Below are 12,500 nucleotides of genomic sequence, written 5' to 3' on the forward strand. Positions count from 1 at the left end.
CTACTTAAGAACGCCACTTGGGTTACATTTCTATATAACACAATTATATGTACGATCATTATTAATCCAATAAATGGTTGTGTTTTTTATATCAACAACAATCATCTAAGGAAACTTTGATTTTTTTTTATAAATACATAATGCACTTTCGATAGTTGATCATATCGATCTTTTCGGAGCGGCGGCGACATGAGCCTCCCATTGGACGGAGAAATGCGTCCGTTCGTACGTTCTCGCACAATTTATGCAAATGAGCTATGCCCGAATATGGACTCGACGGAATGAAATATGGTCGAAGAGGCGAACATGGACGACCGAGGAGCGTGAAAAGAGTGGAGCGATAGTTTTTTTCTTCCTCGGGAAAGTGGATGCGTCGCAAAGGCGGTCGTTTCGGCTGCGAAACTTTGTGGATTAACTTGTTTTTTGTGGCTATACGCGCACACGAAGAGCTTGTAATGCTGTGAAGCTCAACTTTTGCGAAAAGGGCAGGGGGTCCCAACGCTATGCCGTGGGTAAGCAGCGGTAAAGGCAGGGAGAGCTCTGAGCTGCCGCTGCCCGCTGGCTGGGAGGAAGCCCGGGATTACGACGGCCGGGTGTTCTTTATCGATCACAACACTCGGCAGACCTCGTGGATAGACCCCAGAGATAGGTAAGAGGGTTGTTTGTGAGCCTTGCTGTTTCATCCGTGTGACAGTGAAAGGGAACAAGCCCCTCGGCTTCCTTCCACTGGAGGATCGGAGAGGGCGCAGGGGTGGACGTCGAAAACAACTGATGGTATTTTCCCCCGAACCAGGGTGAAATGGGTTCTCCCAAGTTTGATACAAGTTTGAAGACCGATACAATATTGGCACAACTTTTTGATGGACATCGTAGCCATAAACGCGCAATCGTTGCGCAGGAATTTGAAATCAGTTTGCATCCACACCGCAAATACATTTCCATGTAAACACAGGTTGTAAACATCTGTGATTACTACGTTTTTCTACCTCACTTATGTTCCTTACATTTGGGACGTGTTGTTACACACCTTGCATTTCAGTTGAAATGACAAAGATGACAATACACAAAGTAGTAGTCGACAGCATGTCTGGCACCTATGTTATGGAGGTTGGAAGCGTTGAGACAGACATCAGCTCACACACTCAGTGAGATGTCACAGAATCAGGATAAACACACACAGGCCTTTTAATCTAGTTTATGATTGTGTTAAAAAAAAAAAAACTACGGTCTTAGTTCCACACTTTTATTTTCTCGAAAAGTTGTGTGTTGAATAAAATATCGTTTGGTAACTTCCACATAATTGGGCTACATATCTCCATTAGGTTATAGTCCATTTCATTATATGTCAATATTCAATTAAAATATATTACATATTTCTATATGTTCAATATATTGTCCGCCCTGTGAAATTCAGGGGGCAGGTTTTTTTATATCCATTATTCATCTATTTTTTTTATTTATTTCCAATGGAATTCCTAATGCCAGATATTGCATAAATATAGCCAGTGTTTAACATGGAGCACACATAGAACTCCAACTCCCAGGGATCTTAGAGAAAGTATGTAAGGAATGCTGTGTGTGCCGCTGGGGAAGCTGTAGGGATGTGTTTCAGGTCCTCCGCGCTCAGCAGACTGCTGCAGATTACATGCAAGATTACAGCCTGCACTAGAAGCCCATTGTGTGGCTCAGGAAACGCCCACATTGTGACAATTCGGAGAAAAACTGTGTTCTCATCGACATTTGAACAAAGACTACTAAGCAAGGGGAGAAATATTGGGTAAAATATAAACAAAGTTATGATTGTGTGTGTGTGTGTGTGTGTGTGTGTGTGTGTGTGTATGTGTGTGTTAAGTTTGTTTTTAAAGAAACTAAATTGGGGTGGAGTGATCAGTCAGTTATTTAACTCGAACCCTGGACAAGACAACACGCCAGGATTCAGGACTTGGACACGTTATTCCAGGTCATTAAATGGCCTAGGTTACTCTCAATGTTGAGCCTTGATCCCCAAACCAGTACACACGTCAACCATAAAACCATTTCAATTCTGTCGTGGCGTTATAGCTGTTCTGCGTCATCCTGCAGTAGTGGGCTCTGGCGTTGGGTCGTCTCCAGAGTTCAGACTGTTTTCTCCAGATTCTCCCAGCATGTGATACTACACCAATATTAACATTGTCTAGGGTGTCCTTAAACCATTAAACCTGCTCAGGGTTGGCTTCAGGTTCATTAAATAAACACAGCACAGCTCTGAGGGCCGCGTTATAGCCTAAGTGGCGAGAAATTGACAAACAGCTGTGATGAGGTGGACGTACGATCATCAAAACACGCCACCGAACGACATGTCTGAGGTCAGCCGAATCCATCTTAATGGTCAGTCAGACTCAGACACTTTATCCTGAATCTGTGTTGAGCGGTGGAGAGGCAGATGTGAGGAAGGCCCTCTACACACACTTTGTCTTCCTCTGTTTACCTTGTTCAACACAAGACCTTCACCGCGTGATAGTGAAATGTGCAATAAGGAATGATTCCACCAATCAAAGCAGGAACAAGAAACAAGAAGTAAGCGAATGAACCATCTGTTGATCAGACTAGGCATGAATATGAATGAGCCTGAGAAAAACAATACTCTGTTTTTGTCGTTTCCTTGTGAATGTTGCCAATTAGGAAAATACGATGGAACTACACACCGGCCTTGTCTCAAACAGAACCTTGCAGCACAAACTATTAGGGTGTCCCCTGGGACATGTGTCCCTGCCATCTAGACCAGAAGGACTTGGGTCAACCCTCTATATACAATACTAAGGAATAACAATTCATAAAATACCTCATTGGCTGGAGGCTGGGAAACGATAGTCTAGGATACTGTGTTGACTCACAGCCAAAAGGTACTATGTTTGATCCCCAATCTCAAAAGGCATCTTTGTGCAAGATGCCCTTACCCCTACCCGCTATATTATAGTTAGCTTGGCTGGACCCAGCTTGGCCTAGTAGAAGCTGGGTTGAATTTGAAGCAGGGATGGCCCATTATGAGCCAGGCTGGACTGGTAGGAGCTGCGTTAGCCCAGTAGGAGCTGGGTTGGACCAGTTGGAGCAGGGTTGCCCCAGTAGGATCTGGGTTGCCCCAGTAGGATCTGGGTTGGCCCAGTTGGAGCGGGGTTGGCCCAGTAGGAGAGGGGTTGGCCCAGTAGGACCTTGTTGGCCCAGTAGGACCTTATTGGCCCAGTAGGAGCCGGGTTGGCCCAGTAGGAGCCAGGTTGGCCCAGTAGGAGCCAGGTTGGCCCAGTAGGAGCCAGGTTGGCCCAGTAGGAGCCGGGTTGGCCCAGTAGGAGCCGGGTTGGCCCAGTAGGAGCCGGGTTGGCCCAGTAGGAGCCAGGTTGGCCCAGTAGGAGCCGGGTTGGCCCAGTAGGAGCCGGGTTGGCCCAGTAGGAGCCGGGTTGGCCCAGTAGGAGCCGGGTTGGCCCAGTAGGAGCGGGGGTTGGCGTCTTGTAGTGAAATGTGTGGTGGCCGTGTGAAAGCACTGAACATTCACCTGGGAAACCTGGCCAGCATCCCTCATCCCAAACATCTCTCAGATTACAGTTTCTGGTCTTTATATCAATTAGATTTGAGAAATATTTGAGATGGGGGGGTGAAGGATGAACACCGCAAAGATGGCTAAAATGTATTCTTTCTTCTGTATGTTGACGGGGAGACCCAAGTATGCACCTGCATGTTTATAGATAAAATTATAATTTTAATCTGAAGTTAAATCTAGTTAACTTTTTCAGAGCCTAGAGTATAATCAAGAGTTGGCAGATATTTAATGTGATAGCTTGATGCTTCTCCAACAAGAGTAAATGTGAAATCAGCACTAAATCAGGCTTTTTTTATGTGTGATGACTACATCTCTAAATACTTATACTCTGGACTCAGCGCCAAGTCTAACAGAATAATTTACGGCTTACAGTCCAGAAAAGCCACAATTACAGAACTACAGCTGTCCAACAGCCACAACGTCGATACATCTCTCCCGCACCAATTCCAGACAAACGTGTAGACCACCACAAAGCTCAAGCAATAGCTGTGTGATGGGAAATGTAGTCCTTATTACAAGACATGCTACTGGTTTCCCTCAGCCTATTATATGAATAACACAATGACACAGAACAGAACCCCGCGTGTTTCAATCACCATGTCATTTTCTTTGAGTACTCTCACACTCGACGTGTTCCTAAACAGACCCGTATTGTAAGCAAGAGACTCACTCTGGGAAAATACTTGGCCAGCCTCAATGAGATTCACTTGTATTCCAATAATAAAGGTCAGATAAATAGAAGCGAGAGCACAACATCGACATATGCTGTGCTGCGGCGTGTTCCTCTGAGCAGGAGGTCAGGGGTCAGGGGGCCGACTGGGGGTCCCTGCTGCTAAGCCATAACTGTTTTGTGAAGAGTTTTGTCAGCATGGAGTGAGTGTCACACCAGGCATGCCTACGCCAAGCCCCCCGGGCGGCTCTGCTTCTAGAGGCCCCTAGCGGCTCTGCTAGCGGCCCCTGGGGTGGTTCTTCTGCTAGGGGCCCCCGGAACTGCTCTGATGCCCACCAACGCTTCTGCTAGTGATCCCCCCCGACAGAGTACCAGTATAAGGGCGCACTCACACTAGCCCATCCGTACCGTGCCCGAGTACGTTTGGCCCCTAAAGTCTAGATCGTTTGGCTAGTGTGAGCACGCCATCCGTACTCAAGTACAGTTCAATTCCATGGCCTCAGTACACTTCAGTACACACTACACAGTGTGCTCAGGCCACGATACAGATGCTAATGAGCTGACACGCGCACACGCAAGGATACGCAACCTATATGTACAAGAGGCAACCGTACTCCGGCCCAGTTGAGATTGCCTAGTGTGAGCACAGGCCAGTGGCACGGTGGGGGGGGAGCGGGGGCAACCGTACTTGAGTACGGTACAGGGCAACTTTGCCTAGTGTGAGTGCGCCCTAACAGACCCCGTTCCCACGCGTCTCTCTCTTTCCCTAACGCTCACAACCCCTTTGCCTACCTCTCTCTCTCCTTCCTCATCGCTCTCTCGCCATCTCTGCCCCTGCCTCTCTTCCTGTCTGTCTGTCTGTCTGTCTGTCTGTCGATCAATCATCTCTATATCTCTCTATCTCTATCTCATTAGCTCTGTTATGCAACAGTCCCAGCCAGGCTGCAGCTGGGTGGCTCTTTATGCTCGGTCACAAAGCACATCAAATTCAATTATTCTGGAGCGGTGTTTCCAGCGTTGAGAGGGGGTCTACTCTCCCCCCACCCGCGCCCCCCCCCCCCCCCCCCCCACCTCCACCACCCATGTTTTATTATGATGGCGGCTCTTTTGGTTCGGGGACGTATGGAAATCCCGCTATTGTGCAGCCCCGGTGTCATTCTTCTGTGTGTGTTTTCTGCCGGCGTGTTTTCGCCGGCGGACAATGCACTTGTTTGTTTCTTTTGAATTCGGCTGCTCGTTCCTAACAGAACAATGTTTAGTGCTCATGTTTAGCACTCATGTTTGTCGGCCTGCTCTTTGTTATGAAGTTCGTATGCTACAAGTCAGACTAATTTTCATCAACAGCTTGAGTTGAGCCAATAATGTTCTTGCTGGCAATAGAATATACTGGCGGGTATCAGAGTTCCCCAACTGCTTTAAGAGTTTTTCTCAAATGTTTGTCCACCAGGGATTTACACACATTTCCTTGGCTGCCACTGCTGTGTAACACATTTCAGAAGTTAACATGCAAAACCAAACTGAAACAGTCAGCTCATTGTCCATATAATGATCTTTTGTCATGTGCATTATGTCAAGAATGCTACCATAGCAGGATATGCTCAAGACTCACCGCGTTGTCACGGCCTTGTGTGTGCGCGCGTGTGTTGGATGGAGGGTGCACTAGCTGTGTTTCACCTCTTTTAAAGAAGCACATATTGTGTAATGTACCAAAATGATGCATCACAGAATTCAGTGTTTAAGCAGCGTTATTGCATCTCCCCCTACATGGAAAAATTAAACGTCTGGCTGTTTCAACCGTTTCACAATGGGGCCACTCCCTAGGGTTGGGGGCCCAGTATGGAGGGCCCCTCCCCAGGCTATATGTGTGGCGGGATGGGGGTCCCACCATTGCTATAGCTGCTAATAGCAGCCCTATTTCCATGGGATTCTGGACATCGTGGGACGAGTGAGTGTCTGCGTGTCGTGAGCCAGCCGTGGGCCAGCTGGTCGGAACCCTGAAACCCGGCACCGCTCCCAGAGACCCGGCGCATAAATGACATTCCTCCCAAAGTTGTTTTCACGTTTCCTTTTTAACTCAGAATGGAATTTTTAGACCCGACACTTGGTGGCCTTTTTAGCCTTTAAGGCTGCTCCCCGCCCCCCAACCCCTCTAAACCCCTCTAACACTCCCCCCCCCCCGCCCCGCCCCACCCACGGTCGCTGGGAGAGAGGGGGGGTGAGGACTGGCAGAGTGGGGAGGGCTGGGGAAAGTGTGGGGGGGGGGGGGGGGGGGGGGGGGGAGGGAGGGCTGGGAGAGGGGGAGAGCTGGGAAAGAGGGGAGGGTTGGGATTCGAGGCATGCTCCTTCGTGCGGCGTGTGAGAGCTTAGAGGAGGCGGCCGAGGAATGAGGAATTCTTTGTTGTTGCTTCATCTCGGGACATGGCCGGTGTCGCCGTCAGCCCCGGCCCTCCACTTCCTGGTCGTCATCACTTGGTCCCGTCACCCAGCGCTCGAACATCACCCCTCTGTCCGGACTCTTCAGACCCCGGCACAAGAACATTCAGGACTCGTAGTCAATTGTTTAATGGATTAAGGCGGGTTTCATTGAGAATAAGATGACGTTGAATGCATTATTATTTCCTTGGTTATCTCAGTGATGGAGATATGTTATAGATATGTGAAGCTATCTTTCTGGAAACCTCTCTGGGTTGTTGAAGGTTGTCCCGTCAGGTAGCAATTGTTCCAAATCACACAAGCAGGAACCGTTGATTCAAGGTTCATGGTTACGTAGGACTGCTTACAGGCATCCACCGGTTGTAATCTCAATACTTCTGCCTTTTTTAAAACAACATTGGGTTGCTGATGAAGTGAATCAAATAAATTCTGACGGTTTATCACATAAAAGTCAACCGTAGCAGGAGTGTCTTTTACTCCAGAGAGACCCATCATTAACACTCAGAAACCCCAATGTCTTAATTGTCTGTGTTGACGTGCAGATTATAGTCGAGCTGTGGACGCGAACCTCCAGTCCACACGCAGAGCATCGGAGAGCCGCGCTGTTACTGAAGCGTACCGTCCACCAGGGAATATTATTTTTAGCGTGCGATGAGAATGCAGGGATGGAGAGGCGCTTGTTTTTACGCATCTTAATTTGCGATGGGAATGCGGCGTGGGTCTTTGTTAAGAGATGTGACCGGACCCGGGTTCACAGGCCCAGACTCCTGTTTCACATACCGGCTCATTGCGCCGCCGTCGCCGGGCAGAAATACCCTCCAGGGGACAACCAAAGACAGTCTGGATTATTATAGAATTAGCAAATGTCTTTTACAACTAAATATATTTCGCTGGGGAAGTTGTCACACACTCGCCGGGCCCTGAAGTAATTTGCGGCCACCCTTGTTGAGTGCAGCTGTGAGGTTTTCAAATAGTTCCATAGCTCCCATCTTTCTCCTTTTCTATTTCAGCCTCCCAGCCTTTCGTCTGGTCTGAACGATTGATGAGACCCTCTCGTCTGAATTAATCAAACCCTCTGATAGAACCAAGGGCAGAACTCAAAGACACGAGGACCACTCCAATTCTGATTAGTTTCTTTGATAGCGCAGGTTTTGGAAATCAATCAAGTGTTGATATTTGCCTTTGATACATTGGAATTCTCCATTGCAGTCTTTTTGTTTTTAACAGAAGAGCAGAGCACAGAGAGAGTCGCTTTCCTTTTGTGCGTCTGAGGTGGTTGATATCCGTGTTTGTGTTGGCATGTTCTCTGACACCCCCTCTTAGCACGTTAGCAATAGCCACATTGAGTCATCCCTGCTCCATCTGACTGTTGGTCCTTGAAAACCGCTTCCTGCTCCCAGGGCCTCCTCGGAGCATTCCTGTTCTGCCCGGTGAACAGGAATATGGAATTTTGATTTGGTGAACGCCAGATATTCTTCAGAAGAATATTCAGCCTGTTCAAATGGAGCTATATTTACCTATGCTTTATGTAAAAATTTGTTATAACGTTTTAATTAACATTTTACAGCCCGTGTACATCCAGTACGTGTGTCTTATATTCAAATAGTTCTCTTGTGGTGCTCAGGGAGGGTATGTGTGTCAAGTATGTGTGTCATGTAGGGTCACTGACAGGGTCCCACCCCCCCACCCCCTGCTCCGTCCTGCTCCGTCGGGCCTACAGCCGACTGAGCCACTACTTTGCTATACAGACCCCCCCCCCCCCCACCCACCCACCCACCCCCTCGGTTGCTGTCACAAGACCACGTAATGAAGGAAACATTCACTCCCTCTCCAGAGCCGTGTTACTACTAATAGTGGTCCTCCATAACACACACACATCCTGTACTTTTTTACACAAGAAAGAACCCTCTTGTGGCGGTGTTGTTCAAAATGGCTGCTGCATTAACCCACATCAAAAAGCGGTCGAATCAGACCCTGATTGTCTTGTCTCCAGCGGAGAAGACGGGTCCCTCAGTGTTTGTACAGTTATACTCCTGCTCCCTCTACTGATCTGAATTGGATTCATTGTTGTTTTTTTACGAGAGTCAAGTTAAACTTGTTAAACCCATTATTGACACAAACTCAACTGTAAACACAGGAATGTCTATTTGCACTTGTTTAAGGGGGGGGGGTGAGGGGGATGACTTGTCGGTATGTCAACATTAGTTTTAAGTTTTTCTTTTCAGTAATTCTGACAGATGAGTTGTGCGTGCGGGCCGCCGTGTTTGCTCGCTGTCCGGGGTTTAAGTTATGTGGTTAACGCACGAGCCTGTCGGACGCACGCGTCGCCGTTTAGGAGACAACAAAACAAACAAGAAAGCCCTCTGATTGACATTATGTTCGTATCTTCATCAAAATATACCGACAAATCACAGGCAAGCGCACGCATGTTCCCAGTGTAGATTACATCCTTTCTCTGCATTTCTGCAAGTTCTGTTCTGCCTCTAAGGGCATGTTTATACTCAGAAACCTGTGTCCCAGAAGTATTGGACAGCCGTGTAGTATTGGACACGGCTCAATATCCCAGAAGGAGTATTGGACACGGCTCAATATCCCAAATCATATATTGGAACCCAGGGTTGATTCTAGTGTCGCAGGCAAACGGAAAGATTTCCCTTCCCATGTTGCATGAGAAAAGGTTAAATAGGCCATCAGACGAAGGACTGGTTCAGTCATGAGTTTGGTGTGTTTGGGGCTCTCAAGGAATGCAATGCATCTTGGGGGTATTGAAGAGGCGAGCGGGGTCATTCTGAAGCGGTTATTCAACGTTGTGTTTACAGTCGTCAGCCGGACATTCGGTGGGTTATCGTCGTCCTCCTCCTCATACCAACGGCTGTGGGAGCGGATTCTTCAAATCTCTCGGCTGCGGTTCGGCTCAGACGCCGCTGAACAACATCCATCAAAAAAGGAACGAGACGTGCATGTGTCTTATCTGACACATGTGCACTAAACCTATGTTCTGCAATCTGTTTGAATGATTTATGACGTACAAAGCAAAAACAACACATTCCATCAAATACTAGAAAATGTTGGGTTGAGGCCCTTGGGCCGTTGTGATTAATCTACAGTATTCCTTCAGGAATTCCTTAAATCACATGACAACGTGTGATTTACAACTAAATATATTTCGCTGGGGAAGTTGTCGCACACTCCCCGGGCCCTGAAGTAGTAATAGTAATAATAATCATTCAAAAAACGGTTTAATTGGTTTCTTCAGGGGCTTGAAGTATAGTTTGTTGTGATTGGATAGTGAGAGATCTGACTCAATGTGTTTTTAAGTATATAAATATTCCAGATGTTGCTCTCCAGTCCATAACATTGTGTTAAATAACTTATCAAAACCCTCCAATAATCAATCCTCTGTTTAGAAAGCCAGTTGATGCCCAATGGTTAAAAGAGATGGGGTTTGTGCTTGATGGTCATATATATGTCATATCTCTGTCTGGAAGTGGGCTTTAACGTAAAATGGAGGCGAGCAGGAAAGACACTTTGTCTGTGTTCTTCCTCTGGAATGCTGTGAAGAAGAATGCCTTCGCTGCTCATTGTGTGCATACCTAGCCAGGATAAGCACTGTCTGCATTGTGGCCATTCTGTGGCAGGAGGGGTCACCGCCCGTGGCCATTTTGTTTTCAGTTGAGTTATGGTTGTCGTCGGTAACAATCCACGAGCTGTCAACAAAAACCTTAAAAAATATGGAAGCCGTGTTGCTCCATCACGGGACATTAGTGTTCTGGCGATCATTTAGAAAAGTGACGTGTCAGCCTGTGTTGCTGTGGCTTTTATCATTACGCGTGACAAGTTTAGTGGACTGGGGGAAAGGGATGATTTGTGAAGTTGGAAAGATTGTCTTAATCTGTTTACCCTGCGATGTCACACTTGGCCCAAGTGAAGCAGTTAACTCGAGTACGAGATAAATAAGTGCCCATTAAATCAAAATACATTTTAAACACGCATGACATGACATTTGTTATGTACCACTTAGCGATTCACACTCGGTGATAAGCACCACCATCTGTCAGCCTTAATAGGGTGTTTTGGTGTAAACTACAATTATAGTTCACAAAGTAACGCAATTTGACAACCTGGGTATGTAACTTCCCACTCATTAAATACCTAATTTACTTTATATGTCAAACTGATATGCCTCTTCAAAGAAAATATCCCGTAACTTAAAATAGAGAGCTGTACCTTACTACCTCTGGTAAGATTGGTACCACAAATTCAATAATACGCTCTTTTAGTGTTTCAAAGTGTTCAAATTGACGGCCGTCAATACTTAGAAGTGACAAACTGTCATTTGTCTGTATTTCCACCTGAAAACCTTTTTGAAAGAGCAGCTGTATTCCCACCTAAAGCCCAGCGCACTGTATGACAAAATACTGTCTTCACGCTTTGTGGTTTTTCAAGAAATTCTCTGGATTTTTGAGATGCCAGCATTTTTTTTCGTCTCCACACTCACACCAGTGAGATTTATTTTCTGAGGGAGAGTTTGAACATTCTGTCGACCAAAACATTACCATGATGATTTTTCACTATTCATCCTTATCACTTCTATATTAGAGAGGGTTGGAGTATGTGTTTATTTTTATGGAATACGTTTATATGTCGGTGTCAAGATCGGTCTCGTACATTTTACTTGTAAAACACTTCACCACAGTTAGTCTCAAAGGGCTTCACAGGACACAGTGAACACACACCCTAGCCCTAAGCCCTAAAGGGCTTAAAGGAAAAACTTCCCAAACTCGCGAAGAAACCTTCAGAGGGAACCAGAAAGGGGGATCCCTCCTTTCAGGAATGGCTTGGAGGACAATGGGTGCTGAATGGACAGACGTAAAATGGTTTCCGTACATAATCCAGTATTTCTAGATATTACTGTGCAATGAGAAGCAGGGAGCGGTGTGTTATCTGCAAGACGCTCTACGTGGTAATGATGATGTCTTGGGGCTGTCATAATGATAGTGTGATGTTGTCGTGTCTCTGCAGGATCACCAAGCCGCTGACATTTGCAGACTGTGTGGGGGATGAGCTTCCTCTGGGCTGGGAGGTGGTGTACGACCAGCAGGTGGGCCTGTACTACATCGACCACATCAACAGTGAGTTCCCCTCCCACCTCCTCCACTATGTCCTCTCCCATCTCCTCTCCTCTCCCATCTCCGCTCCTAGCTCATCTCCTGTCTCATCTCCTCTCCTGACTTCTCCCCTTTCTCCTCTTTCTCCCATCCCATTCCATCTCCTCTCCTATCGCCTCTCCTAACTCATCTCCTATGTCCTCTCCCATCTCCTCTCCTACCTCCTCTCCTAACTCATCTCCTATGTCCTCTCCCATCTCTCCTCTCCTGACTCCTCCCCTATCTCCCATCCCAGCTTCTTTACTCTCCACTATGTCTTCCCCCATCTCCTCCACCCCAGCATCTCTTCCCTCTCCTCCACCCTATCTCCTCCAACTCACCTCCCTCCGCTCCTATGTCCTCACCTGCCTACTATGACGGAGCAAACACCAGTACAGCTCTTTTCATAACTGTATCCCAACAAATATACATTGAATATACAATAAATATGATATACATTTAATCAGTAAGGAAAGACGCGAATATATCGATACAGAGCAATAAGAAATTAAAGCAATGTAAATAAAGACCTAGTATTTTGACTCTAGCAGGCAACACACAGTTGCCACACCTTACCATACTTACACAATTCATTTCTAATGCTTCGTGAAACAACAAAACAAGACTTCTGTTGAACTTATATACCCGAATGGAGAAATCCATTGAATCACCACCACGG

The 12,500-nt window shown here is 46.8% G+C and overlaps 1 protein-coding gene across 1 annotated transcript in view; it reads left to right on the plus strand.

The window, feature by feature from the left end:
• Positions 1-300: 300 nt before the first annotated feature.
• Positions 301-12,500, plus strand: part of LOC311370960 (protein WWC3-like) — a gene marked incomplete at its 3' end in the record, with an annotated part of 16,023 nt that continues 3,823 nt past the window's right edge. Inside the window, exons 1-2 of the mRNA XM_084489229.1 lie at positions 301-649; positions 11,697-11,806. Coding sequence (XP_084345355.1) covers positions 504-649; positions 11,697-11,806 — 256 coding nt within the window. The 5' untranslated portion in view covers positions 301-503. The remainder of the gene's footprint in view (positions 650-11,696; positions 11,807-12,500) is intronic.

This window comes from Micromesistius poutassou (genome assembly GCF_964030765.1).
Source record: "Micromesistius poutassou genome assembly, contig: SCAFFOLD_5346, whole genome shotgun sequence".
Lineage (NCBI taxonomy): Eukaryota > Metazoa > Chordata > Actinopteri > Gadiformes > Gadidae > Micromesistius > Micromesistius poutassou.